Consider the following 24,332-nt stretch of genomic DNA (forward strand, 5'->3'; position numbering starts at 1 on the left):
CAGCATCATAGCTTCCAGTCTGTCAGTGTCACTATTGTGTGTAAGCGGCACCAAGGGCTGCAAACGTTCATTTGGAATTTTCCACCGAGCTTTAGCTAGCTGGCTAACGTTGCGTTCTCTCCTGTGTTCAATGACTCAATTCATCAGCTGTCACTAACATTAGCTAAGTCTATGTCAACAGAGCTCCTGGGTAACTCCTGGGTAGCACAAATCGAATAGATGCCCCCCATCCAGACTCGGCGCCCTCTGCTGTGCAACTAGCGTGTCCCATCGCAACGTTTGCGTGATTTTTGGTGCGTTTACAATAGCATATTATTGGCCGGTGAGGCTGTGATTGGAAAACGGGACTGGAGCTGTCCCGGACGGGACAAATCAAAATCACCCATAAATCGGGATGTCCCGGACAAATCGGGACGGTTGGCAACCCTACATGACACCAAATTAATTGGACATCCTCAGAAGAGGGTTCGAGTCATCATACCAAGTTTACATTTAGTCATTTAGCAGACGCTCTTATCCAGAGCGACTTACAGTAAGTACAGGGACATTCCCCCCGAGGCAAGTAGGGTGAAGTGCCTTGCCCAAACACAACGTCATTTTGCACTGCCGGGAATCGAACCAGCGACCTTCTGATTACTAGCCCGATTCCCTAACGCTCAGCCACCTGATTCCAAGTTTGGTGTTGATATCTCAAAGATTAGCTGAGATATGACCCAACTTCCTGTTTGGTAGAAACACTAAGTGGCTTCGCCGCTTCACGGCTTGGCAACTTGCTAAATTACTAAAAGTCTGTTAAATGTCTAATCCAACTTTAACATTATTTATCCAACTATAACATTTTTGCCTCTATTTTTTACTCTACTCTTAACGCATGACTATGTTTAACTTAATGTCAGCACCTCTATGTCATCAATTGTCTCTGGAGTGGGGGGTGGGGGCTTCTTATCCAACTAATTACATCCTGAACTTTTAAAATATATCAGGGCGTATATATGGCATGCAAAATAGATGTATAAACCTGTGTCATAGATACGCAGAAGTATGAGGCTGGGTTGGCGGAGCGGATGCCATGCCGACTGCAGAGTCTTCTGCCTCTTTGTTAGGCTGTCACTCATAATTCCCACCTCTGAGTTGAAGCCACGCCCCCTACGCAAAATCGGGGCCAAAAGTTTTAAAAAAAATTGAAGCCGTAAAAAATGTTTTTTTATCTAAAAACATGAAATATTAAACTGTGAAAATATGAAAGTGAAAAATGAAAATTAATAACTTCAAAATAATTCCAGAATTTAATCACAATTGTATTCAACCTGAAAAAAACATTGGTACACTTATTTTTTCTTTGAATACATGTTTTTATTTTTCAAGGTTTTGACCATAACATAAATTTTCAATGTCAAGCTTTAGTTTTTTGACTAAAGATTTTGTTTTGAACAAACAAAACATTTGGCCCTAATTTAGCTCCATATACCGTCTGTTAACTGAAAATATGCCCCCCAAACGTAAGTACGTTTGACATTAATTTAAGGGGACATGGCTTGTTCAAAAGAAGTTTGCTAGAGGGCGCCGCCCACCTTTTTCATCTTTTTGCACTTCCATTTTATTGGCACTTCCTGTTTACCGGAGATATCATTCAATTCAATGGAAAACTGCCGAGGAGTCCCGCTGCTAAAATCTTTAATAATTAAGTCATTTTGTGCCAGATGTGCTTTGCAGGGAGGAAACAACATGCTTCCAAACCTCAGCCCACCTCTCCTGTGAAGACCTCTCTAAGCACACTGACCCCCGAAGACACCGCCTCAACCATGATGCAGCAAGAATAGCATTTCTGTTCATATAAAAGTATTTCCTTGGTAAACACGTGGGATAAACACACACACCTGAACCATGCTGGTCAATCCTGGAAACTAGATCGTTCTATTAAAAGGAGTAGCAAAATAAAGATATGCACGTTAATTCGTTACAAATCCCCGCCGATTATCTTTAAGGGGGCGGGGCAGAGAGGTGGAGCAAACAGGGGAAACGTCCTGTTTTGAGGCCGACCTGACTCCGCCCCCTGACTTGGACCTCTCACCTTCGTAAGATAACTGGATGAAACAGGATGAAGGCTGATCGCACGACCACGACGCTGAAACGCCATTAATACACGTCGTCATCCTCCTCTACATACAGTTAGGTTGTTAAGACAAATGTGTTTCTCCTCAATACTCCTCATTAGCATAATCATATTAGCATCTCATTAAGTTATCAGCCATGACGTGCGTCCTAGGGTCCTATGGGCTGTGAGATGCAGAAGGTTGTCAGGACAACACAGAGGGATGTAAACACAGTACAAAAACGTACCAAAAGTTTGAAGCTCTAAAGAATTATGTTGAAATCAGCGCGTCTGATCATCTGAACCAGGAAGTGACCTACATCCTGATTACTCAAACTCTGTTCTGATTGGATAACAGGGAGGTCCTGCTAGTTGAGCTGTCTCATATAGCTACACACACCACCCCCTCACCTCCCTCCCACCCTCCCTCCCTCCCAACCCTGCCTCCCTCCCTCCGGACGGGTGTAGCTTCGGGCCTCTAGTGGTCGTGGAAGCCGGGCATGGGGAGAGGGCCGAGCGAAGGCCTCCACGCGGGTAACGCAGATCAGCCATGCGAGCCACCGTCTCTGGGTCCTGCAGCAGGAAGCTCTTAAACTCCTGGAGCTTCCCTGAAGAGGGGGGAGGAGAGGGAAGAGGAGGGAGGAGGAGGAGGAGAACAAGAGGGAAGAGGAGGAGAGCGAGAGGGAAGAGGAGGAGGAGAGGGGAGAGAGAAGAGGAGGGGGAGGAGGAGAGGACAGTTTAATGGATATAGAGATTAAAATAGGAAGAAAAGAGAAGGATTAGGAAGAGAAAGATGAGGGCATTAATAATGTTTCTACTTTCTGGACTGCAGCACCTGTGTTTTGATGTCTTCAGAGATCCACGAGCAGAGACCAGCCAGCCAGCCGGCTCCCTCCCTCCTCCCCTCCCTCCCTCCTCCCCTCGCCTCCCTCCCTCCCCTCCCTCCCTCCCTCCTCCCTCCCCTCCCTCCTCTCCCTCCCTCCCTCCCCTCCCTCCCTCCCTCCCTCCCTCCCTCCCTCCCTCCCTCCCTCCCTCCCCTCCCTCCCTCCCTCCCCTCCCTCTCCCTCCCCTCCCTCCCCTCCCTCCCTCCCTCCCTCCCTCCCCTCCCTCCCCTCCGACCTCCAGACATATAGATGAGGGTGGAGCACCTGCTGGGGAGGAACAGCAGCAGAAGCAGAGCACCCATTCACCCCCCCGCACTCACCTCCTCTCTTTCCTCACTCCATCTTTCATCCCCTTCCAGCTCTTCACCTCCTCTCCCCTTCCCCGCCCTCATCCTTCATCAGCTACCAGCTCTCCTCTTCCTCCATCCCCCCCCCCCCCCCACCACCTCTCCTCCTCCTCCTCTCACCAGTCTTCTTCTTGACATCCAGGGCGATCTGGAAGCCCTCATCCATGAAGTCCACCACCTGGATGAAGTCTGCCTCCTTGAACTGTCTGGAGGTCAGGGCAGGGGCACCTGCGAAGGGGGGGAGGGGAAGAGAGGGAGGCATATGATATCATATTTTATATGTCTTTTTTATATTTGATGTTGTCGTCCGGGCGACCCTACTGACCCAGCCTCAGGCCCCCGGGGGTCAGGGCGCTCCTGTCCCCAGGACAGGTGTTCTTGTTGGCGGTGATGGACACCAGCTCCAGCACCCTCTCTGCCCGCGCTCCGTCAATGCCGATGGGCCGCAGGTCCACCAGCACCAGGTGGTTGTCCGTCCCGCCTGCAACAGTCACCGTGGCGACCAGAGCTTAGCAATGAGCCAACGCAGCCAGTCGACAGCGCCACCACTGAGGGGGGCTGGGAAATGAAGAAGACTGGAAGGTAGCAGCTGAATGAGCTGGGAGGGTGTGGCTACCTGAGACCAGGGTGTAGCCCTTGCTGAGCAGAGCGGATGCCATGGCCTTGGAATTCTTCAGGACCTGGCTGATGTACTCCCGGAACATGGGGGTGTTTGACTGGAGGGAGAGGAGGAGGAGGAAGGAAGGGGAAAGGAGGAGAGGGAAGAGGGGAGGGAGGAGGAGGAAGAGGGGAGGGAGGAGAGGGAGAGTAGGGGTGAGAGAGGAGGACAAGAGGAGACGGGAAGAGGAGGTCCAGAATGAACAAGTTGTTTTGGAAACCCCAGCTTGAGATATATTGTGTGTGTGTGTGTTTCTGTTGGCCCTGTGTGTGTGTGTGTGTGTTTCTGTTGGCCCTGTGTGTGTGTGTGTCTGACCTGTCGGAGAGCGACGGCCACCCCTGCGATGGCGTGGTTGTGCGGGCCCCCCTGCAGGGAGGGGAACACGGCGAAGTTGACTTTGTCCTCCAGGTCATACATCACCTCGCGGCCCTTCTTATCCACAGAGCGCACGCCTTTGCGGTAGAAGATTAGCCCAGCCCTGCACACACAAACACACATACACGCGTCAGGCACACACACAGTAGATCCAGCACACAGCATCGGGGAGAGGGGGGTGGACAGGTGTGTGTGTGTGTGTGTCTCACCGGGCACCGCGGAGGGACTTGTGTGTGGTTGAGGTGACCAGGTCTGCGTGGTCGAAGGGCGAGGGGACGGCTCGGCCTGCCACCAGACCACTGATGTGGGCCATGTCTGCCAGGAGGTAGGCCTTCACCTCTGTACACAGCTACACACACACCACACACACACACACCACACACAGGAGGGAGAATGACGGAATGAGGTTAAAATCACACGCTGAAGATATTCTTCTGTGGTAAAATGAGAGGGTTTAAGATGGAGTCTTGTGCCCATGACCAGGTGTGTGAGGCTGGCCAAAACCCTGACCCCTTCCAGAACTACAGCCCTGACCCCTTCCAGAACTACAGCCCTGACCCTTTCCAGAACTACAGCCCTGACCCTTTCCAGAACTACAACCCTGACCCCTTCCAGAACTACAGCCCTTTCCAGAATGAACAGACCCAGATCAGAGTAAGGCAGAGTAAAGGGGACATCAGTGTGTAGTAAAGCTAATGTGTGTCATATACTCTAAACATCTCCCTGCTGACTGCTCCGGAGGAAAAACACTTCATAAACAGTCAACAAGCTGCAATGCAAACGACTCCCTGGCAACCGATCAGACAGATAACCAGCCTATTTAAAGAACTGATTAATATGCATCATCATCACCACCCCTCCCTCCCCTCCTAGCAGAACTAGATCAGTCCACCTCATCAGATTTCAGAGTGGTGGATCTCTAGGGGCTGAGCTACGGTGGCCTGCCAGGGTCACAGTTAAGACACTGGAAAAGATGAAGACACCAACTATAGAACACTGCTGCACTAGAACTGACAACACAAGCTGTCTCTCTGAGGAGAGGAAGAGAGGAGGAGGAGAGGGGGAGAGGAGAGGAGGAGAGCAAAGGGAGGAGAGAGGAGGAGAGGAGAGGAGGAGAGCAAAGGGAGGAGAGGAGAAGAGGGGAAGGGGAGAGGAGGAGGAGAGCAAAGGGAGGAGAGGAGGAGAGGGGAGGGGGAGAGGAGAGGAGAGGAGGAGAGCAAAGGGAGGAGAGGAGGAGAGGGGAGGGGGAGAGCAAAGGGAGGAGAGCCCAGGAGGAAGTGTGGTTCAGCTCTGGGGTGAGAGCAGATTATGAGATGAAGCAGACAGACGTCCACAGGGACACAACCTCTAGTGCACTGAAGGAGAGCACTGAGGTGTGGACAGAGAGAGAGAGAGCGAGAGAGAGAGAGACACTGAAGGAGAGCACTGAGGTGTGGACAGAGAGAGAGAGAGAGAGAGAGAGAGAGAGAGAGAGAGAGACACACTGAATGAGAGCACTGAGGTGTGGACAGAGAGAGAGAGAGCGAGAGAGAGAGAGACACACTGAATGAGAGCACTGAGGTGTGGACAGAGAGAGAGAGAGAGACACTGAAGGAGAGCACTGAGGTGTGGAGAGAGAGAGAGACACTGAAGGAGAGCACTGAGGTGTGGAGAGAGAGAGAGAGACACTGAAGGAGAGCACGAAACAGCAAGAGAGAGACAGGAAAGAGAGAGAGCAAATGTTTGTACATGTGTGTGTAAATAGCTGAATGAAAATGAATGTGGCGTGTTTGAGAAAGCAACAGCAGTTGTCAGAGGGTAAGGTGAAGTTAATGAGTGAAAGTGAGTGAATGAATGAGTGCGCCCTTGTGGAATTGTATGTGTGTGTGTGTGTGCGTGAATGACTGTTTTTGTGAGTGTGTGTGTGTGCATGTGAGAGGGCATGTGAGTGCATGTGAGTGTGTGTGAGTGCATGTGAGTGTGTGTGTGTGCATGTGAGTGTGTGTGTGTGCATGTGAGTGTGTGTGTGTGCATGTGAGTGTGTGTGTGTGCATGTGAGTGTAAGCACCTTCTTTATGCGGGCATAGTCAATGAGCCGGGCGTAGGCGCTGGTGCCTGCAATGACCATCCTGGGGCGGAACAGGCGGGCAGTCATCTCCATCTGGTCATAGTCTATCAGACCTGTAGCAGGCTGGGGGAGGGAGGGAGAGAGGGAGAGAGGGAGTTAGAGAGGAGAGAGGGAGGGAGGGAGTTAGAGAGGAGGGAGGGAGGGAGGGAGGGAGGGAGGGAGGGAGGGAGGGAGGGAGGGAGGGAGGGAGAGAGGGAGGGAGTTAGAGAGGAGGGAGGGAGGGAGTTAGAGAGGAGGGAGGGAGGGAGGGAGGGAGAGAGGGAGTCAGAGGCAGGGAAGTAAGACGTGTGGGAAGAGGACAGGAGAAGGGGAGGATGAAGAGCAGATGGGAGGGAGGGAGAATAAATACTTGGTGGTTAAACAGGTGAACTGACAATCTTGATTACCCGTTATTCAGAAGGACAGTTCTCACGGTCCATCACAGAGAAGACATGCCTCCCCCCCTAGCAGGGCAGCAATCTGATATCAGCTGTGCCCTCCTCCCCCCCCCCCCCCCCGCCTCCCTACTCCTCCTCTACCCCCCCCTCCCTCAAGATGTCCAAGACATCGTTTTCTCTTCCTGAACAGGAAGTGGTCAACAACCACTCCATTACTAGACAGGATGTGGTCACCAAACACTCCAAGAGGAGGAGGAAAAGGAAGAAGATCAAGGGGGGAGAGGAAAAGCAGAGAAGGAGGAGGAAGTGGAGGAGGAAGTGGAGGAGAGCTGTATGTAGACAGGAGGATAAGCTCCCAGGTCCACATGTGGTCTCACTTCATCAGGCAGCGCTGAGCAGCCTGCCCTGAACAGGACCGGACTACAGCTACACCAGCCTGCCCTGAACAGGACCGGACTACAGCTACACCAGCCTGTCCTGAACAGGACCGGACTACAGCTACACCAGCCTGCCCTGAACAGGACCGGACTACAGCTACACCAGCCTGTCCTGAACAGGACCGGACTACAGCTACACCAGCCTGCCCTGAACAGGACCGGACTACAGCTACACCAGCCTGTCCTGAACAGGACCGGACTACAGCTACACCAGCCTGCCCTGAACAGGACCGGACTACAGCTACACCAGCCTGTCCTGAACAGGACCGGACTACAGCTACACCAGCCTGTCCTGAACAGGACCGGACTACAGCTACACCAGCCTGCCCTGAACAGGACCGGACTACAGCTACACCAGCCTGCCCTGAACAGGACCGGACTACAGCTACACCAGCCTGTCCTGAACAGGACCAGACTACAGCTACACCAGCCTGCCCTGAACAGGACCGGACTACAGCTACACCAGCCTGCCCTGAACAGGACCGGACTACAGCTACACCAGCCTGTCCTGAACAGGACCGGACTACAGCTACACCAGCCTGCCCTGAACAGGACCGGACTACAGCTACACCAGCCTGTCCTGAACAGGACCGGACTACAGCTACACCAGCCTGCCCTGAACAGGACCGGACTACAGCTACACCAGCCTGTCCCGAACAGGACCGGACTACAGCTACACCAGCCTGTCCCGAACAGGACCGGACTACAGCTACACCAGCCTGTCCCGAACAGGACCGGACTACAGCTACACCAGCCTGCCCTGAACAGGACCGGACTACAGCTACACCAGCCTGCCCTGAACAGGACCGGACTACAGCTACACCAGCCTGCCCTGAACAGGACCGGACTACAGCTACACCAGCCTGTCCTGAACAGGACCGGACTACAGCTACACCAGCCTGTCCTGAACAGGACCGGACTACAGCTACACCAGCCTGTCCTGAACAGGACCGGACTACAGCTACACCAGCCTGTCCTGAACAGGACCGGACTACAGCTACACCAGCCTGTCCTGAACAGGACCGGACTACAGCTACACCAGCCTGTCCTGAACAGGACCGGACTACAGCTACACCAGCCTGCCCTGAACAGGACCGGACTACAGCTACACCAGCCTGCCCTGAACAGGACCGGACTACAGCTACACCAGCCTGTCCTGAACAGGACCAGACTACAGCTACACCAGCCTGCCCTGAACAGGACCGGACTACAGCTACACCAGCCTGCCCTGAACAGGACCGGACTACAGCTACACCAGCCTGTCCTGAACAGGACCGGACTACAGCTACACCAGCCTGCCCTGAACAGGACCGGACTACAGCTACACCAGCCTGTCCTGAACAGGACCGGACTACAGCTACACCAGCCTGTCCTGAACAGGACCGGACTACAGCTACACCAGCCTGTCCTGAACAGGACCGGACTACAGCTACACCAGCCTGTCCTGAACAGGACCGGACTACAGCTACACCAGCCTGCCCTGAACAGGACCGGACTACAGCTACACCAGCCTGCCCTGAACAGGACCGGACTACAGCTACACCAGCCTGTCCTGAACAGGACCGGACTACAGCTACACCAGCCTGTCCTGAACAGGACCGGACTACAGCTACACCAGCCTGTCCTGAACAGGACCGGACTACAGCTACACCAGCCTGTCCTGAACAGGACCGGACTACAGCTACACCAGCCTGCCCTGAACAGGACCGGACTACAGCTACACCAGCCTGCCCTGAACAGGACCGGACTACAGCTACACCAGCCTGTCCTGAACAGGACCGGACTACAGCTACACCAGCCTGTCCATTCTCTATCATCTCTGCTGCAGCGCACAGGCCCCTCATTCATCACTGGCCCCACACACACACACACACACACACACACAGTCTGCCTATGGGTCGACACTGACTCTCTCACACACACACACACACACACACACACACACACACACACACACACACACACACACACACACACACAAAGTATCACCATAACACACACTCAAACACTGACTCTCTCACACAAACCCACACGCACACACACTCCTGAAGATCTTTGTGTATTTGACATTTTGAACACCACCTTACTCTGCCATGGAATGAGGAAATCCCACAATAGACATAGTGGGAGGGGCCAGAGAATGGTTCTGGAATGCTACCGTCGGCCAATGAGAGGGATGGGGTTCAGACAGGGTGCAGGGTCACCAGGAGAAGAGTGGGGGGGGTCTCTATTTACATCAGAGTTATGAGGACAGGAGTAGAGGCAGCAGAGGGGTAGAGGCAGGAGAGGAGTAGAGGCAGCAGAGGGGTAGAGGCAGGAGAGGAGTAGAGGCAGCAGAGGGGTAGAGGCAGGAGAGGAGTAGAGGCAGGAGAGGAGTAGAGGCAGGAGAGGAGTAGAGGCAGGAGAGGGGTAGAGGCAGCAGAGGGGTAGAGGCAGGAGAGGAGTAGAGGCAGCAGAGGGGTAGAGGCAGGAGAGGAGTAGTGGCAGGAGAGGAGTGGAGGCAGGAAAGGGTCTCTACTTACGTTCAGCTTGTATGGCATTGACTCGAAATAGATGGATGTAGCTGAGATCCTCTTGACTTCAGACATGTAGCCATGGGTCAGACTGGAGGCAGGGAGGGGGGGGTTAGAACACAGAAGTGAGGGTAGGAGTATGGAGTAAGGCAACTGGAGAGGGAGGGAGTGAGGGAGGGGGAGAGAGAGAGAGACTTGGGGGGAGTGAGAAAAATTGAGAAAGTTGGAGAGATCCAGACAGATCTCGAGAGAAAGATGTACACAGAAACACACAGACAGACTTAGAGAGAAATATAGATCCAGACAGAGCTCGAGAAACCTAGAGAGATCTGGACAGAGAGAGACCTAAGAGATCTAGACAGAGACTTAAGAGATCTAGACTTAAGAGATCTAGACAGAGAGAAACTTGAGATCTAGAGAGCGTCAGACCCTGAGCGGGCTGGAGGTGTACGGAGGGGTAAGGAGGGGTACCGAGAGGAACAGAGGGGTAAAGTGGGGTACTGACTGTCCTCCGTCGGGCAGGTCCAGACCCATGATGCGGTCGTGGGGGTTCAGCACGGCCGTGTAGGCGGCGAAGTTAGCCGGGGAGCCGGAGTAGGGCTGCACGTTCACCCCCCACAGGGCCGGGTCCAGATCGAAGGCCTCCAGAGCCCGGCGCTGACACAGCAGCTCGATCTGATCCACCACCTCCGCCCCTCCGTAGTACCTGACGCACAGCACGCACTCCTTTAGCACGCGCTCACATCATCAACAGATGTTTTAGGGATTATCTCATGTTGGTTCATTATTGTTACACTTTAGATCACCTGAAAAGCTTGATGTATTAGTGAAAATCATGATTGAAAATTGTTTGAATGTTACTTATACGTTCTTATACATGCCATGGCACGATCATTGTGGGTCTGTAGAGGAAAGTTTTTAAAGAGATCACACCAGTCATGGACTGGATGTGCCATTTAAACAGGAAGTGGTAAAGAGGGTATCTGCAGGCGGATGGGCACAGAGTAACAGATGGGCGTAGTGAATCAAATCATGCTGATCAGAACGTCATTTCATTACAAAATGAGAGAAAACAACAGGAGATTAGATAAATCGCAAAAAACCTCAAACCAAGAAACCAAAATATGAGATGCTCTGAGTTACATCACCTCAGAGTTTTTGGTACCTGTCCCAATTTTTTAGGAGACAACATTGCTAGGTGAAGGTACAGACGTGCATCATACCATGTGGCTGTAGCTAAGGCAGCTGTATGGTTGTACATGTAATATACTCCTTTAGCATACAGTTATCGAGAGCAAAATACAGGGGGGATTTGAACCTGTGACCTCTTGATATGAATGAAAATCATGGTGGCTGTCACTACCACCCGTCCTGGGTGATGCAGCTGGATAGTTGTAGATTTCACTCGTATTGCTAAGGAAGGTTGCTAAGGAAGTTTGCTAAGAAAGGCCGTTGAACGGTGACAGTGGTGGCGGGTTGCTAGGCGCCCTCACCTCCGCCCCGGGTAACCTTCGGAATACTTGTTGTTGAGACAGGAGCCCTGAGCCTCGAGGGCAGCGCGACTGCAGAAGTTCTGTTAAGATGAACACACACACACACACACAGATTAAACTCTGTTAAGTGTTTGTGAGAAGCCCCCCCCCCCCTCCCCCCTCCCTCAAGCCAAAGACGATCATTACATTATCGAACAACAGCAATGCTTTATAGACTTCCTCTCCTCCTCAAGGCTCTCAAACACCGGCCTCTAGTACACCGGCCTCTAGTACACTGGCCTCTAGTACACCGGCCTTTCCTCCTCCAGCCTCTAGTACACCAGCCTCTCCTCCAGCCTCTAGTACACCAGCCTCTCCTCCAGCCTCTGCTACACTGGCCTCTCCTCCTCCAGCCTCTAGTACACTGGCCTCTCCTCCTCCAGCCTCTAGTACACTGGCCTCTCCTCCTCCAGCACACCAAATGAATGGGTTGTTATCAAGCTCTGTGGAAGCCGGGTAATCAAATGAAGACCATTCATTTGAATCAGGTGTGCTGGAGCAGGGAAACATCTAAAACATGCAGGACAGTGGCCCTCGAGGACCAGGGTTGTCCACCCCTGTTGTTGTGCACCAGCCTCTAGTGCACCAGCCTCTAGTGCACCCGAGGAGAGTAGAGGACCCAAGTGCAGCAGAGTAACCATACCGGCCACCAGAACACACTCCCTTCACGCATCCCTCACATGGTATAACATCTTCCCGGGCAGCCCTAGACACACGCATACGCACACGCACAAGCTCTCACAAGCTCTCACACGCACGTATGCTAATGCTTTCCACTCAGAGGCAGAGAGGCGATGAGGAGGCGATGAGGAGATAGCCGGCCAGGTAACAGCTTTCTCCTGTCTGCCATGCTGGGAAGACCACTCACATTAGAATTGGAAATGCAATCGCTGTGTGTGTGTGTGTGACAGAGAGAGTGAGAGGTAGAAAGAGTGTGTGTGAGCATGTGTGTGAGAGCGAGAGAGGGATATATATATAGTTGTATCTGTGTGTGTTAATGCGTGTGTGTTGGTGTGTGTTAATGCGTTAGTGTGTGTGTGTGTGTGTTGGTGTGTGTTAATGCGTTAGTGTGTGTGTGTGTTGGTGTGTGCACGCGTGCATGTTTTTCTTCCACACGTGGAGGGTGTGTCGAACCCTGTGGAGTGAGCAGAGCTGAGTCTGTATGAAGACATCAGCTCCTCTCACTGGAGCGACCAAGAGCTGTGGAGGAGCTGATGCACTCCACTGACCACACACTGTGGCACAGGGGACAGGGGGAGGAGGAGGAGGAGAGAGGGGGGGGGGGAGGGGGAGGGGAGAGAGAGGGAGGGAGGAGGAGGGGGAGGGAGGAGGGGAGAGGGGGAGGAGGAGGAGGGGAGAGGGGGAGGAGGAGGGGAGGGAGGGTGGAGGAGGAGGAGATTCCACTGGATGAAGATGTTTCTCTAAATGACAGTGCTGGGTGGGGAGGGTTGGCAGTGGTGGTGGTGCTCATCCGGGGGCTAGGTGATCTACTGCAGGGGGAGTAGGCACACCTGTCACTCTTTCTGCCTCTATCCCTCCCCCTGCCTCTCACACTCTTTCTGCCTCTATCCCTCCCCCTGCATCTCTCTCTTTCTGCCTCTATCGCTCCCCCTGCCTCTCTCCCTTTCTGCCTCTATCCCTCTCCCTGCCTCTATCGCTCCCCCTGCCTCTATCCCTCCCCCTGCCTCTATCCCTCCCCCTGCCTCTATCCCTCCCCCTGCCTCTATCCCTCCCCCTGCCTCTCTCTCTTTCTGCCTCTATTGCCTCCCCCTGCCTCTCTCTCGCTTTCTGTCTCCATTTCTCTCTGTCTCCTGTCAAGGGACGGGTAGCAAAGGGAGTGCATAACTCAACAAAGCAAAAAATGCGTGTGTAGAAGTGTAGTGTGTGTGTTCAGTGTGTAGGTGTAGTGTGTGTGTTCAGTGCGTGTGTGTGTGTTCAGTGTGTGTGTGTGTGTGTGTGTGTGTTCAGTGTGTGTGTGTGTGTGTGTGTGTGTGTTCAGTGCGTGTGTGTGTTCAGTGTGTGTGTGTGTGTGTGTGTTCAGTGCGTGTGTGTGTGTTCAGTGCGTGTGTGTGTGTTCAGTGTGTGTGTGTGTGTTCAGTGTGTGTGTGTGTGTGTGTTCAGTGTGTGTGTGTGTGTGTTCAGTGCGTGTGTGTGTGTGTTCCGTACCTCGGAGGCGATGAGCTCCAGACCCCGACACTGCCGGTCCTTCTCCTGCCTCAGCAGGCTCCACATCTCTGGGTCGTCAGCGGCCAGGCTGTCCTGACCGCTCCAGGGCCGCTCCTCCTCCAGGGGGCTGGCGGCCTGGGACTGTTGGCCCCGCACCCACACCCCCGCACCCTGCCGGAGGGGCTGACACACACACACACACAAAAGAACAAGGGGTTAGTCCAGTTATCCGTGAAACATACATGTTATCTGATCCTCCTAATATTTGTGGCGTGAACACTGACACCTTCTGAAGCTGTGTGCGGGCACACCGGGGCCCCCCCACACTGGGGCCCCCCACACCGGGGCCCCCCACACTGGGGCCCCCCACAACGGGCCCCCCCACACTGGGCCCCCCCACACCGGGGCCCCCCACACTGGGGCCCCCCACAACGGGCCCCCCCACACTGGGCCCCCCCACACCGGGGCCCCCCCACACTAGGGCTCCCACTCTGGGGCCCCAACACTTCAATCTCCAGCAGCAGATGTGGTTCCACCCTGAGAAGGTTCCTCTGGGTTATCCAGGATAAAGGACTCCCCTCCCAGGCTGGCCTGCTGTATATAGAGTTGGAGGGTTACGCTCCAGCGCACTTCAACATGCAGGCTGGTAGAATTAGAATCCCGGGCTGTTTGTAAGATATCAGTAATCAGGGCGCTTGTTCAATTATGCCTGTATCAGCTGCAGTAAGGGGCCGTCACGGCCACAGCGGACTCAGACGGAGAACATATTCAGCATTTCCTCTTATCTAATCTCAGGCTCCCTCTCACTCCCCTCCTTCCTGCACTCTGAGCCACCAACTGGGTGCACAGAGTCCACAGACGCTTCTTGTCCTCAAACCTTTTCACCTTCTTTCCTTCTCTCCCACCCACCCTCTCTCCCTCCTCCTCCTCCTCCCTCCCGTCAGACAGAGCAGCTAGAGGAGGGCGTCTCCAGTCAGGTGGTCACACACACACACACACACACACACACACACACACGTATGAGTGTTTGAGCAGCAGAGGCAATGATGAGGATGGCCCAGGGTGTCTGGCAGAGTGATGCACTGCTCCTCTCTAACAGCGGTATTAAAAGCCTATTAGAGCAGGACTGGCTGTGGGCTGTGGGCAGCCGGACGAGGAGGGAAGCTCTGCGGTGTCAGGGAGAGAACGATGGAGAGTCTACCTCCACTCCATCACACACTGCAGCCCTCACCACAGAAGAAGACAAGCTGCTGAGACACACTGCAGCCCTCACCACAGAAGAAGACAAGCTGCGGAGACACACTGCAGCCCTCACCACAGAAGAAGACAAGCTGCAGAGACACACTGCAGCCCTCACCACAGAAGAAGACAAGCTGCAGAGACACACTGCAGCCCTCACCACAGAAGAAGACAAGCTGCGGAGACACACTGCAGCCCTCAGATCCCCAACACAACCCGACTGTTTGGCAAACAAAGACCACACAGTGGAACTGGTCAAAGCCCCCCTCCACCCCTAGTCCCATCTCCTCCTCCCCCACTCAGAGGAGGTCTGGAGCCCTGTCTCCTCCTCCTTCCCCACTCAGAGGAGGTCTGGAGCCCTGTCTCCTCCTCCTCCACGCAGAGGAGGTCTGGAGCCCTGTCTCCTCCTCCCCCACTCAGAGGAGGCCTGGAGCCCTGTCTCCTCCTCCCCCACTCAGAGGAGGTCTGGGGCCCTGTCTCCTCCTCCTCCCCCACTCAGAGGAGGTCTGGAGCCCTGTCTCTTCCCACACTCAGAGGAGGTCTGGGGCCCTGTCTCCTCCACCCCCACTCAGAGGAGGTCTGGGGCCCTGTCTCCTCCTCCCCCACTCAGAGGAGGTCTGGGGCCCTGTCTCCTCCTGCCCCACTCAGAGGAGGTCTGGAGCCCTGTCTCCTCCTCCCCCACTCAGAGGAGGTCTGGGGCCCTGTCTCCTCCTCCTCCCCCACTCAGAGGAGGTCTGGAGCCCTGTCTCCTCCTCCTCCCCCACTCAGAGGAGGTCTGGGGCCCTGTCTCCTCCTCCTCCCCCACTCAGAGGAGGTCTGGAGCCCTGTCTCCTCCTCCCCCACTCAGAGGAGGTCTGGAGCCCTGTCTCCTCCTCCTCCCCCACTCAGAGGAGGTCTGGAGCCCTGTCTCCTCCTCCTCCCCCACTCAGAGGAGGTCTGGGGCCCTGTGTCCTCCTCCTCCCCCACTCAGAGGAGGTCTGGGGCCCTGTCTCCTCCTCATCCCCCACTCAGAGGAGGTCTGGGGCCCTGTCTCCTCCTCATCCCCCACTCAGAGGAGGTCTGGGGCCCTGTCTCCTCCTCCTCCCCCACTCAGAGGAGGTCTGGGGCCCTGTCTCCTCCTCCTCCCCCACTCAGAGGAGGTCTGGGGCCCTGTCTCCTCCTCCTCCCCCACTCAGAGGAGGTCTGGAGCCCTGTCTCCTCCTCCTCCCCCACTCAGAGGAGGTCTGGAGCCCTGTCTCCTCCTCCCCCACTCAGAGGAGGTCTGGAGCCCTGTCTCCTCCTCCCCCACTCAGAGGAGGTCTGGAGCCCTGTCTCCTCCTCCTCCACTCAGAGGAGGTCTGGAGCCCTGTCTCCTCCTCCCCCACTCAGAGGAGGTCTGGAGCCCTGTCTCCTCCTCCTCCACTCAGAGGAGGTCTGGGGCCCTGTCTCCTCCTCCTCCACTCAGAGGAGGTCTGGGGCCCTGTCTCCTGGATGGCAAGGGAACAGAGGTGACCCGCTGGGGGAGGAGGAGGGTTGAAGGGGGCACATTAAAAAGGGAAAGAGGTGAGGAGGGGGAGAGAGAAGACCTGCAACCCTGGCCTGCTGTCAGCCTGGGGAGGAGGCGGGAGGAGGAGGGGGACCCTGAGGAGACAGCTGCCCCCCCAGCCCCCCCGGCCGCCCCCCCCCCGGCCCCCCTGGAGCACCACCCCGGTCTGTCTCAGAGGACACACTCCACACAGAGGAATCACACGGGTCATTAAACGCTGACGGCATCTGTCCTTCGCTGTCGGACTATCCGCCGGGACACACACACACACACACACGCTGTGACAGCAGCACTGGACAAAGGTGTCTGTGGTGAAGACAATTCCTCCCTCATTCCCTCCCTCCCTCCCTCCCTCCCCGTCACCCTAAGCTGCTAACCAGTGTGAGCAGAGTGGCACTTGTGCCTGATTTTTTTCAAAGTGCCTGTCCCTGTCAGGCACTCCACTCAGGGACAGAAAGCTCTAGCCCAGCATCCCCCCCAGCCCAGCATCCCCCCCAGCCCAGCATCCCCCCCAGCCCAGCATCCCCCCCAGCCCAGCATCCCCCCCAGCCCAGCATCCCCCCCAGCCCAGCATCCCCCCCAGCCCAGCCCAGCTAGGCCTGCCTCCTGGCCTGCCTGTCCACATCGTTAGGACAGATTAATTAATAAACAGATGATTAATTGATCCTGGGAAAGTGAGAGCTCAGATCCAAGGACCAGATCTGTCCCCAGACTATTTTTAGACGACAGATTACTGTCTTCTGAAGGTGAGACTCTCTCTAAAAACACAGAGAGAGAGAGAGAGAGAGAGAGAAGAGGGGAGGGGGGAGGAGAGAGAACCTCTACCTCTCTTCCCCTCCCTACCCCTCTGCCCCCCACTGCTCCGCTCACCTACCCTCCTCACCTCTGCCTCCCACAGTCACCAGCAACCTCACATCTACCTTTCCACCCCTCCCAATAGCCCATCTCACCTCCTCTCACATCTACCTTTCCATCCCTCCCAATAGCCCATCTCACATCTACCCACGCACTGCTCCCCTCATCCCTTTCCCTCCTCCTCCTCCTCCTCCTCTCCTCCTCCTCTCCTCCCACCTCCTCTCCTGCCTTCCACCCCTCCTTCCACCCCACCTCCTCTCCTGCCTTCCACCCCTCCTCCCACCCCACCTTTTCTCCTCCTCCTCCTTTCCCTCCTCCTCCTCTCCTCCCACCCCACCTCCTCTCCTCTCCTGCCTTCCACCCCTCCTTCCACCCCACCTCCTCCTCTCCTCCTCTCCTCCCACCTCCTCTCCTGCCTTCCACCCCTCCTTCCACCCCACCTCCTCTCCTGCCTTCCACCCCACCTTTTCTCCTCCTCCTCCTTTCCCTCCTCCTCCTCCTCTCCTCCCACCCCACCTCCTCTCCTCTCCTGCCTTCCACCCCTCCTTCCACCCCACCTCCTCCTCTCCTCCTCCTCCTCCTCCTCTCCTCCCACCTCCTCTCCTGCCTTCCACCCCTCCTTCCACCCCACCTCCTCCTCTCCTCCTACCCCACCTCCTCCTCTCCTCCTCCTCTCCTCCCACCTCTTCTCCTGCCTTCCACCCCTCCTTCCACCCCACCTCCTCCTCTCCTCCTACCCCACCTCCTCCTCTCCTCCCACCTCCTCTCCTGCCTTCCACCCCTCCTTCCACCCCACCTCCTCCTCTCCTCCTACCCCACCTCCTCCTCTCACCTCCTCTCCTGCCTTCCACCCCTCCTTCCACCCCACCTCCTCCTCTCCTCCCACCTCCTCTCCTGCCTTCCACCCCTCCTTCCACCCCACCTCCTCCTCTCCTCCTCCTCTCCTCCCACCTCCTCTCCTGCCTTCCACCACTCCTCCCACCCCACCTTTTCTCCTCCTCCTACTCCTCCTCCTCCTTTCCCTCCTCCTCCCACCTCCTCTCCTGCCTTCCACCCCTCCTTCCACCCCACCTCCTCCTCTCCTCCCACCTCCTCTCCTGCCTTCCACCCCTCCTTCCACCCCACCTCCTCCTCTCCTCCTCCTCTCCTCCCACCTCCTCTCCTGCCTTCCACCACTCCTCCCACCCCACCTTTTCTCCTCCTCCTACTCCTCCTCCTCCTTTCCCTCCTCCTCCCACCTCCTCTCCTGCCTTCCACCCCTCCTTCCACCCCTCCTTCCACCACTCCTCCCACCCCACCTTTTCTCCTCCTCCTACTCCTTTCCCTCCTCCTCCCACCTCCTCTCCTGCCTTCCACCCCTCCTTCCACCCCTCCTTCCACCCCACCTCCTCCTCTCCTCCCACCTCCTCTCCTGCCTTCCACCCCTCCTTCCACCCCTCCTTCCACCCCACCTCCTCCTCTCCTCCCACCTCCTCTCCTGCCTTCCACCCCTCCTTCCACCCCTCCTTCCACCCCTCCTTCCACCCCTCCTTCCACCCCACCTCCTCCTCTCCTCCTACCCCACCTCCTCCTCTCCTCCTCCTCTCCTCCCACCTCCTCTCCTGCCTTCCACCCCTCCTTCCACCCCACCTCCTCCTCTCCTCCCACCTCCTCTCCTGCCTTCCACCCCTCCTTCCACCCCACCTCCTCCTCTCCTCCTCCTCTCCTCCCACCTCCTCTCCTGCCTTCCACCCCTCCTTCCACCCCTCCTTCCACCCCTCCTTCCACCCCTCCTTCCACCCCTCCTTCCACCCCTCCCTCAGCTGATCACCCTCCTCCCTGGACCACTATCATTCCAGTCCAGTTCTTCTCTGAAGACTTCCCTTTTCCTCCCCCGGCGCCATGAGAGGAGTCCATTTTACAGATGACTGCTGTCCATCATCCGCACTGCAAACAACAATCAACCATGTAACTCAGGAGAGGAGGAGGAGGAGGGGTGACAGCCGGAGAGCATCAGTCAGACTGACGGACGCTCCCTCTCTTCCTGTCACTGACTAATGGGGAGGCTGCCGTTACAAATTGTGGTCTGATTCATCTGGAATGACGGGAGGAGAGGAGGTTGGGGTCAAAGGGGCCATGTCCCCCACACGTCCCCCACACGTCCCCCACACTCAGGCTGGGGACACGTCACACACACAGCCAGCCAGTCACACAACCAGTCAGCAAGCCAGGTAGTCTGTTATCCAGATACTACACCCAGCATATATTCAACCAGTCAGTCAACCAGTCGGTCAGTCAATAAGCCAGTCAACCGAGGTTCTAGAACAGAAACGCTTCCTTCATACAGAGTTGTCGGGCGCCATTCATTTCATTGCCTTTCATTTCATATTTTCGATTTTCAGACTTTTACATTTATATTTTAATCAGCAGTTTGTCTATACTTTTTTTTTAAACTTTTTTTACATTCATTCCCCATGAGGAAGTGAGATATTGTCTAGTAAAATTAAAACCAATCAATTGGATTAATGCTCCGGTAAAATATTTAATACCTATTACATAAAATTATTTTGGATCACTAATCAAAACGATAATTTCTGTGTTTTTTGCAATTTCAATAGCTGGACGCCGCAACAGCTGTCCGGATCATTACTCCGTCAATGATCCAAGTGTCTTAATGTACTTAACACGGCTACGTGCAACCACTTGAAAGACGTTTTCATTAGACTAGATTTCTCTTTTTGTGTGATGTAGTGAGTACACACTGTTTTACAGTGGGCTGGGCTGCTGATAACAGGATAAATATAGTTCTCCTATCAGCGCTCTAACCCGGAGAGGTTTTCAGTTCTTGTGGCTGTCAGTCTAATGTTTACATGTTATTTCCAGAGACTGATTGACAGCAGAGATTGATGGCACAAGGATGAACCTTAATACGATAACGACATTATTCGTGTAGGCGGTTTGAATATATTGCTGTCTGTGATAAAATGCCAAGTTATCATGAAGAACACATGTAGGACGTGATTGTTGTAAATGCTGGACTAACACAAACTCACACAATAGAATAAAAAAGCGGAGTGTAGGCTACGCTAACATCGCTAACATCGCCTTATCAGCTGTGCAGTTATGAACTGATGCTTGTCGCCTTACGTAGGGAGAGTGGTGGGGACGGATAGGGGTCACTAGGAATTAGGGTTGCCAACTTCCTCAACCTCAAATGCGGGACACTTTCTTCAAGATGTTTCAACAGCACCTTAATTTTAACTAAAATATAGCTAACTTGACGTAGGCCTACATTTAGCTAGCTTACGTTCTCTAGCACCATCTGGAGGATGTATCCTCTGCCCTGTTTGTCACCGCAGGTAGCGATATAGCGGGGAGGGGAAAGTTCTCCGCTGTACTCGCTGTTGTCTTTTTCATGTTTTTTTCATGACCTGATTGACGTCCTGTTACTGTTCAGTTGCTCATCCTCCAATTGGAAAGCAGCAAAGGACCGTTCGTTTGAGTTCTGTGGAGCAGAGCTCCATATATTCATATTATTGCGAATTATTGAAGAAGCGGGGGCGGCAATTACTTAGTAGCGGCATAATATAATATATTATATAGGCTATTATAAACTAGTGGAATATGTTTTATATTAATGAATTATTAAGACCTAAAACACTGGTGGTCTTGCCGCATTCTTAGAACCACAGTAACCAACTGGGTGCACAGGGTCCACTGCCACTTCTACTTGCTGCTCTTTATCAATGCCATGAAGGCTTTTCAGATTGTGGACAGATGTTCTGGAAGCCAACATGTTCTAGAATGAGAGGAACCCTCATCCAGGCGCAGAGAGGAAGCAAACAGGGTTCCGGAAGGCTGTGGTCATCCTTAGCTCCCAGAACCTCCTCACACCATCTGAATGAAACCATTTCCTTTGTACTGAACTCTAGAAGTTGTTCTAACATCTTGCCTGTCACTCACAATACAAAGTCTGTACCAGGGAATTCTGTATCTGGTAGAGAAGTTATTTATGAGGGAACAAACTTTACCCTTTACCCTTTTTTGGTCTGCTAACAGGAAAGCACTGACTTGGCAGAGAGATTAATAAAGAATAACATGAAGCTGTTTTTGAAAGCAACAATCTGCAGTCATTTCATTTTACGGCCCCATTATTCATAATTAGCTGGAAAATGTGTCAAATGAATGTGCTTAATTCATGCTTTGGGTAGCACAAGCACAAGTCAATTGTCATTACATAACTGTCATTCTGGGGTAATATAACTTACAAAACACATTAGGTAAACAACAAGAATGCCACGACCAGACAGAGTCCCTGCTGGTATTTGGTGTCTGTAGCCCCCCCCCCCCCCCCCCAGGGGAGTGCACCCAGGACTGAGTGTTGATTGGCTGAAGACAGCGATAAGCTTTGGCTCCTGAGAGCAAAACCATGCAAATAAATATCCTGTACGTCAGTGTTGGGTAATCTGTCAGACGAACTATTATAGAAGCAGAGAGATAAGGAGCACAGGAGCTCTCAGGTGAACTGTCCCACACTCACAAGAGAGAGAGACCCAGCGAGAGAGAGAGACCCAGACCCAGAGAGAGAGAGAGACCCAGAGAGAGAGAGAGTGAGAGAGACCCAGAGAAACAGAGAGTGAGAGAGACCCAGAGGAACAGAGATTGAGAGATTGAGAGAGTGAGAGAGTGAGAGAGTGAGAGAGAGAGAGAGAAGCACACACACCACCTGTCCTGAACTTGCTCAGACCTGGCCAATTTAGAAACCAAACCCAAGACTGTTTACCTCAGCGGCTACCTGGACACTGGTGTAGCTACCAGTGCTTCAAAAAACACATGGGTATATGGTTAGAGCATTTGACCGCAGATCAAGAGGTTGCAGGTTCAAATCTCCCTAAGTTGACTCAAATAAAAGCGTAACTGAATGCATTGCACAAAACAGGACTCATGTGAGGTTTGGTAAATCACATTAAGCTGCACGCTAAACTGATTCACACAACAGGAAAAGCATGCTGGCATGTGAATCAAATATTATAATTGATTACCTCAAAGACTCAAACTACTTCTTAATAAGGTGAACTCTCACTCTGAAGACAGAAGGAACTAAAGCGATTCTCCTTCAACCCTTCTCTGAACAACAGCATTGTTATTATGCCACAGTAATCTAGACTTTGCTACATTCCAAACCGAGGGCATCTGAATAAACTGGGGAAACATTTCCAGAAGTTAGTCTACAGCATCTTGTGTTTATTTTCAAAAGGTTTCCAATCCGTTTACTATTCTTTTGTAAACATATCCAGGTCATCTAAAAGTACAACTAACACACCGTGTGTGTGTGTGTGTGTGTGTGTGTGTGTGTGTGTGTGTGCGTGCGTGCGTGCCCAGACTTAATACATTTAGTCATTTAGCAGACGCTCTTATCCAGAGCAACTTAATAACACTGGACACTGCACTGTCCAGATGGACAGCTCAGAAATCCTGATTGCAAATCAAGATGTTGCAGGTTCAAATCCCCTAGAAAAATTGAACTATCTTCCCTGTGCCATGAGTGGTATATTATTAGCTGAGTATGGTAATTATCTACAGTTAGACTGTTCTAACGCTCTGACCCACTGAAAAGGTTAATATTTCGCTGACTGTAGGACATGTTGATTTTGTACTTTGTGCTTCAGGGCCAGGCTTAGTACGATCTGATTTAGACAACTCTAATTGACTATTAACTCTACAACCCGCACAAAGAGAGAACACACATCCCAGCTACCAAAAGCACATGTGACACTTACACGACAAAGGTCTGATACATTAATATTTCACTTGATAATACAGCCTAGTGGAGTTAAACTAATTAAACCATTAAGTTGTCTGCTCAAATATAATGTAATGAAACATTACTATAAGTGTCACCAAATCAGAATTAAGTCAATAAACCCGAGGCAGTTTTTCCTATTGTAGAACTGTCAACGTACAGCTGACAGGCGATGCTGATGAAACCAACGCGAGACAGTTGCATCATAATTAGCCGATGTAGCTAGCTGGGGTTAGCCGTGGTCACACACGTTAACAAGGCTATCAGCTAACCATGTAGCTAACCGTGATTCAAACGTGGCAGCTACACGTCCACGTACCAGTGTTTTGCAACAGCTAACACACAATTAGCTTGCATCATAAACTAACGCCATATGCGGCTGACAGGTTGTGGCAGGTAATGTAAGCTAAGCCTAGACACCATGCTGGCCACTGTGTAGCAACCAAACAGACAGTCGTTACTAGGTCCATCTACTTAGCAAACTGTAGGTTTACTGCAGTGTTTAAGCAAACTTATTGAGAATAACGACCTATATTATCAGTGTAAAGCGAAAAGCTAACTTTGCTAGCTTGCTAACAAGATGATGTAACCTAAACGTGTTTGAACGGTCCAATGCGCTTGGTGGTTAGTACTGTAGATAGATGTCCAGCCAGTCAGAAACACAGGCGTACTTCTCACTATCGATTGTTTATTTATATCATGACAGCTTGAGCTGCAAACACGAGATTGCATCGCTACTCACCCGTGCAAGTCTTCTTAAAGTAACTGACAGCATGTTGTAGGATTGCAGAAAGGGCAGCTTTGCGAGCACGCTTGACAGCCCAACACAGTTCGAGATGGTCTGACTCAGCGACTGGGACAGCCTGTTATGAACGTGGGAGCGTGCGCACTGCGTTCCAGTCTCGTCGCAAGGATCTCTGGGAGTTGTCGTTTCAAGGCTTCAGACCAGCGCGATTATTTTGTACACTTTTTTTTCATCTTTGTAGCACGGTTTTGTTTGTTGGCATACTTTTATGATGGGTATTTCATAAAACGAAGTGTGATGTGTTTTATAAACACAATATATGTTTTAAATACGTTTTGGTTTTCAACCGAATTCACCTTGAATGTGTTCTACGACTCTCTTACCTCCTCACTATCTAACTCTTTGATCTATTTTGCTCTCTTTCTATCCCCCCCCCCCTCCACCAACAAACACACACACACACACACACACACACACACACACACACACACACAGAGTAGTGTGGATGTGATGAAGAGCTGATCTCAGGGGAAGTAGAGGTCTATAAATCTCTGTGTCCTGATGTGTCCGAGCCGTCTCCTAGCCGAGTCCAGGGACTCCGCCGTCTGGATGCACCATATGAACACCATTGATCAACAGCATAATAAGGCACAGAGCGCGATAGGAAGGAGATTCAATTAGCACCGTCTAGCTGTTAT

At 53.1% G+C, this 24,332-nt stretch overlaps 1 protein-coding gene across 1 annotated transcript; it reads right to left on the reverse strand.

The window, feature by feature from the left end:
- Window positions 1-2,555: 2,555 nt before the first annotated feature.
- shmt2 (serine hydroxymethyltransferase 2 (mitochondrial)) lies at window positions 2,556-23,745 on the reverse strand. Its single transcript, XM_047025991.1, is given in 14 exon segments — window positions 2,556-2,603; window positions 2,605-2,628; window positions 2,630-2,700; window positions 3,444-3,551; window positions 3,649-3,804; window positions 3,940-4,039; window positions 4,297-4,459; window positions 4,566-4,705; window positions 6,404-6,526; window positions 9,800-9,881; window positions 10,296-10,496; window positions 11,284-11,363; window positions 13,489-13,671; window positions 23,632-23,745. Coding segments are annotated over 14 exon segments (1,497 nt in total). The 5' UTR covers window positions 23,665-23,745; the 3' UTR covers window positions 2,556-2,570.
- Window positions 23,746-24,332: the final 587 nt, after the last annotated feature.

This window comes from Hypomesus transpacificus, chromosome 9, assembly GCF_021917145.1.
Source record: "Hypomesus transpacificus isolate Combined female chromosome 9, fHypTra1, whole genome shotgun sequence".
Classification (NCBI taxonomy): domain Eukaryota; kingdom Metazoa; phylum Chordata; class Actinopteri; order Osmeriformes; family Osmeridae; genus Hypomesus; species Hypomesus transpacificus.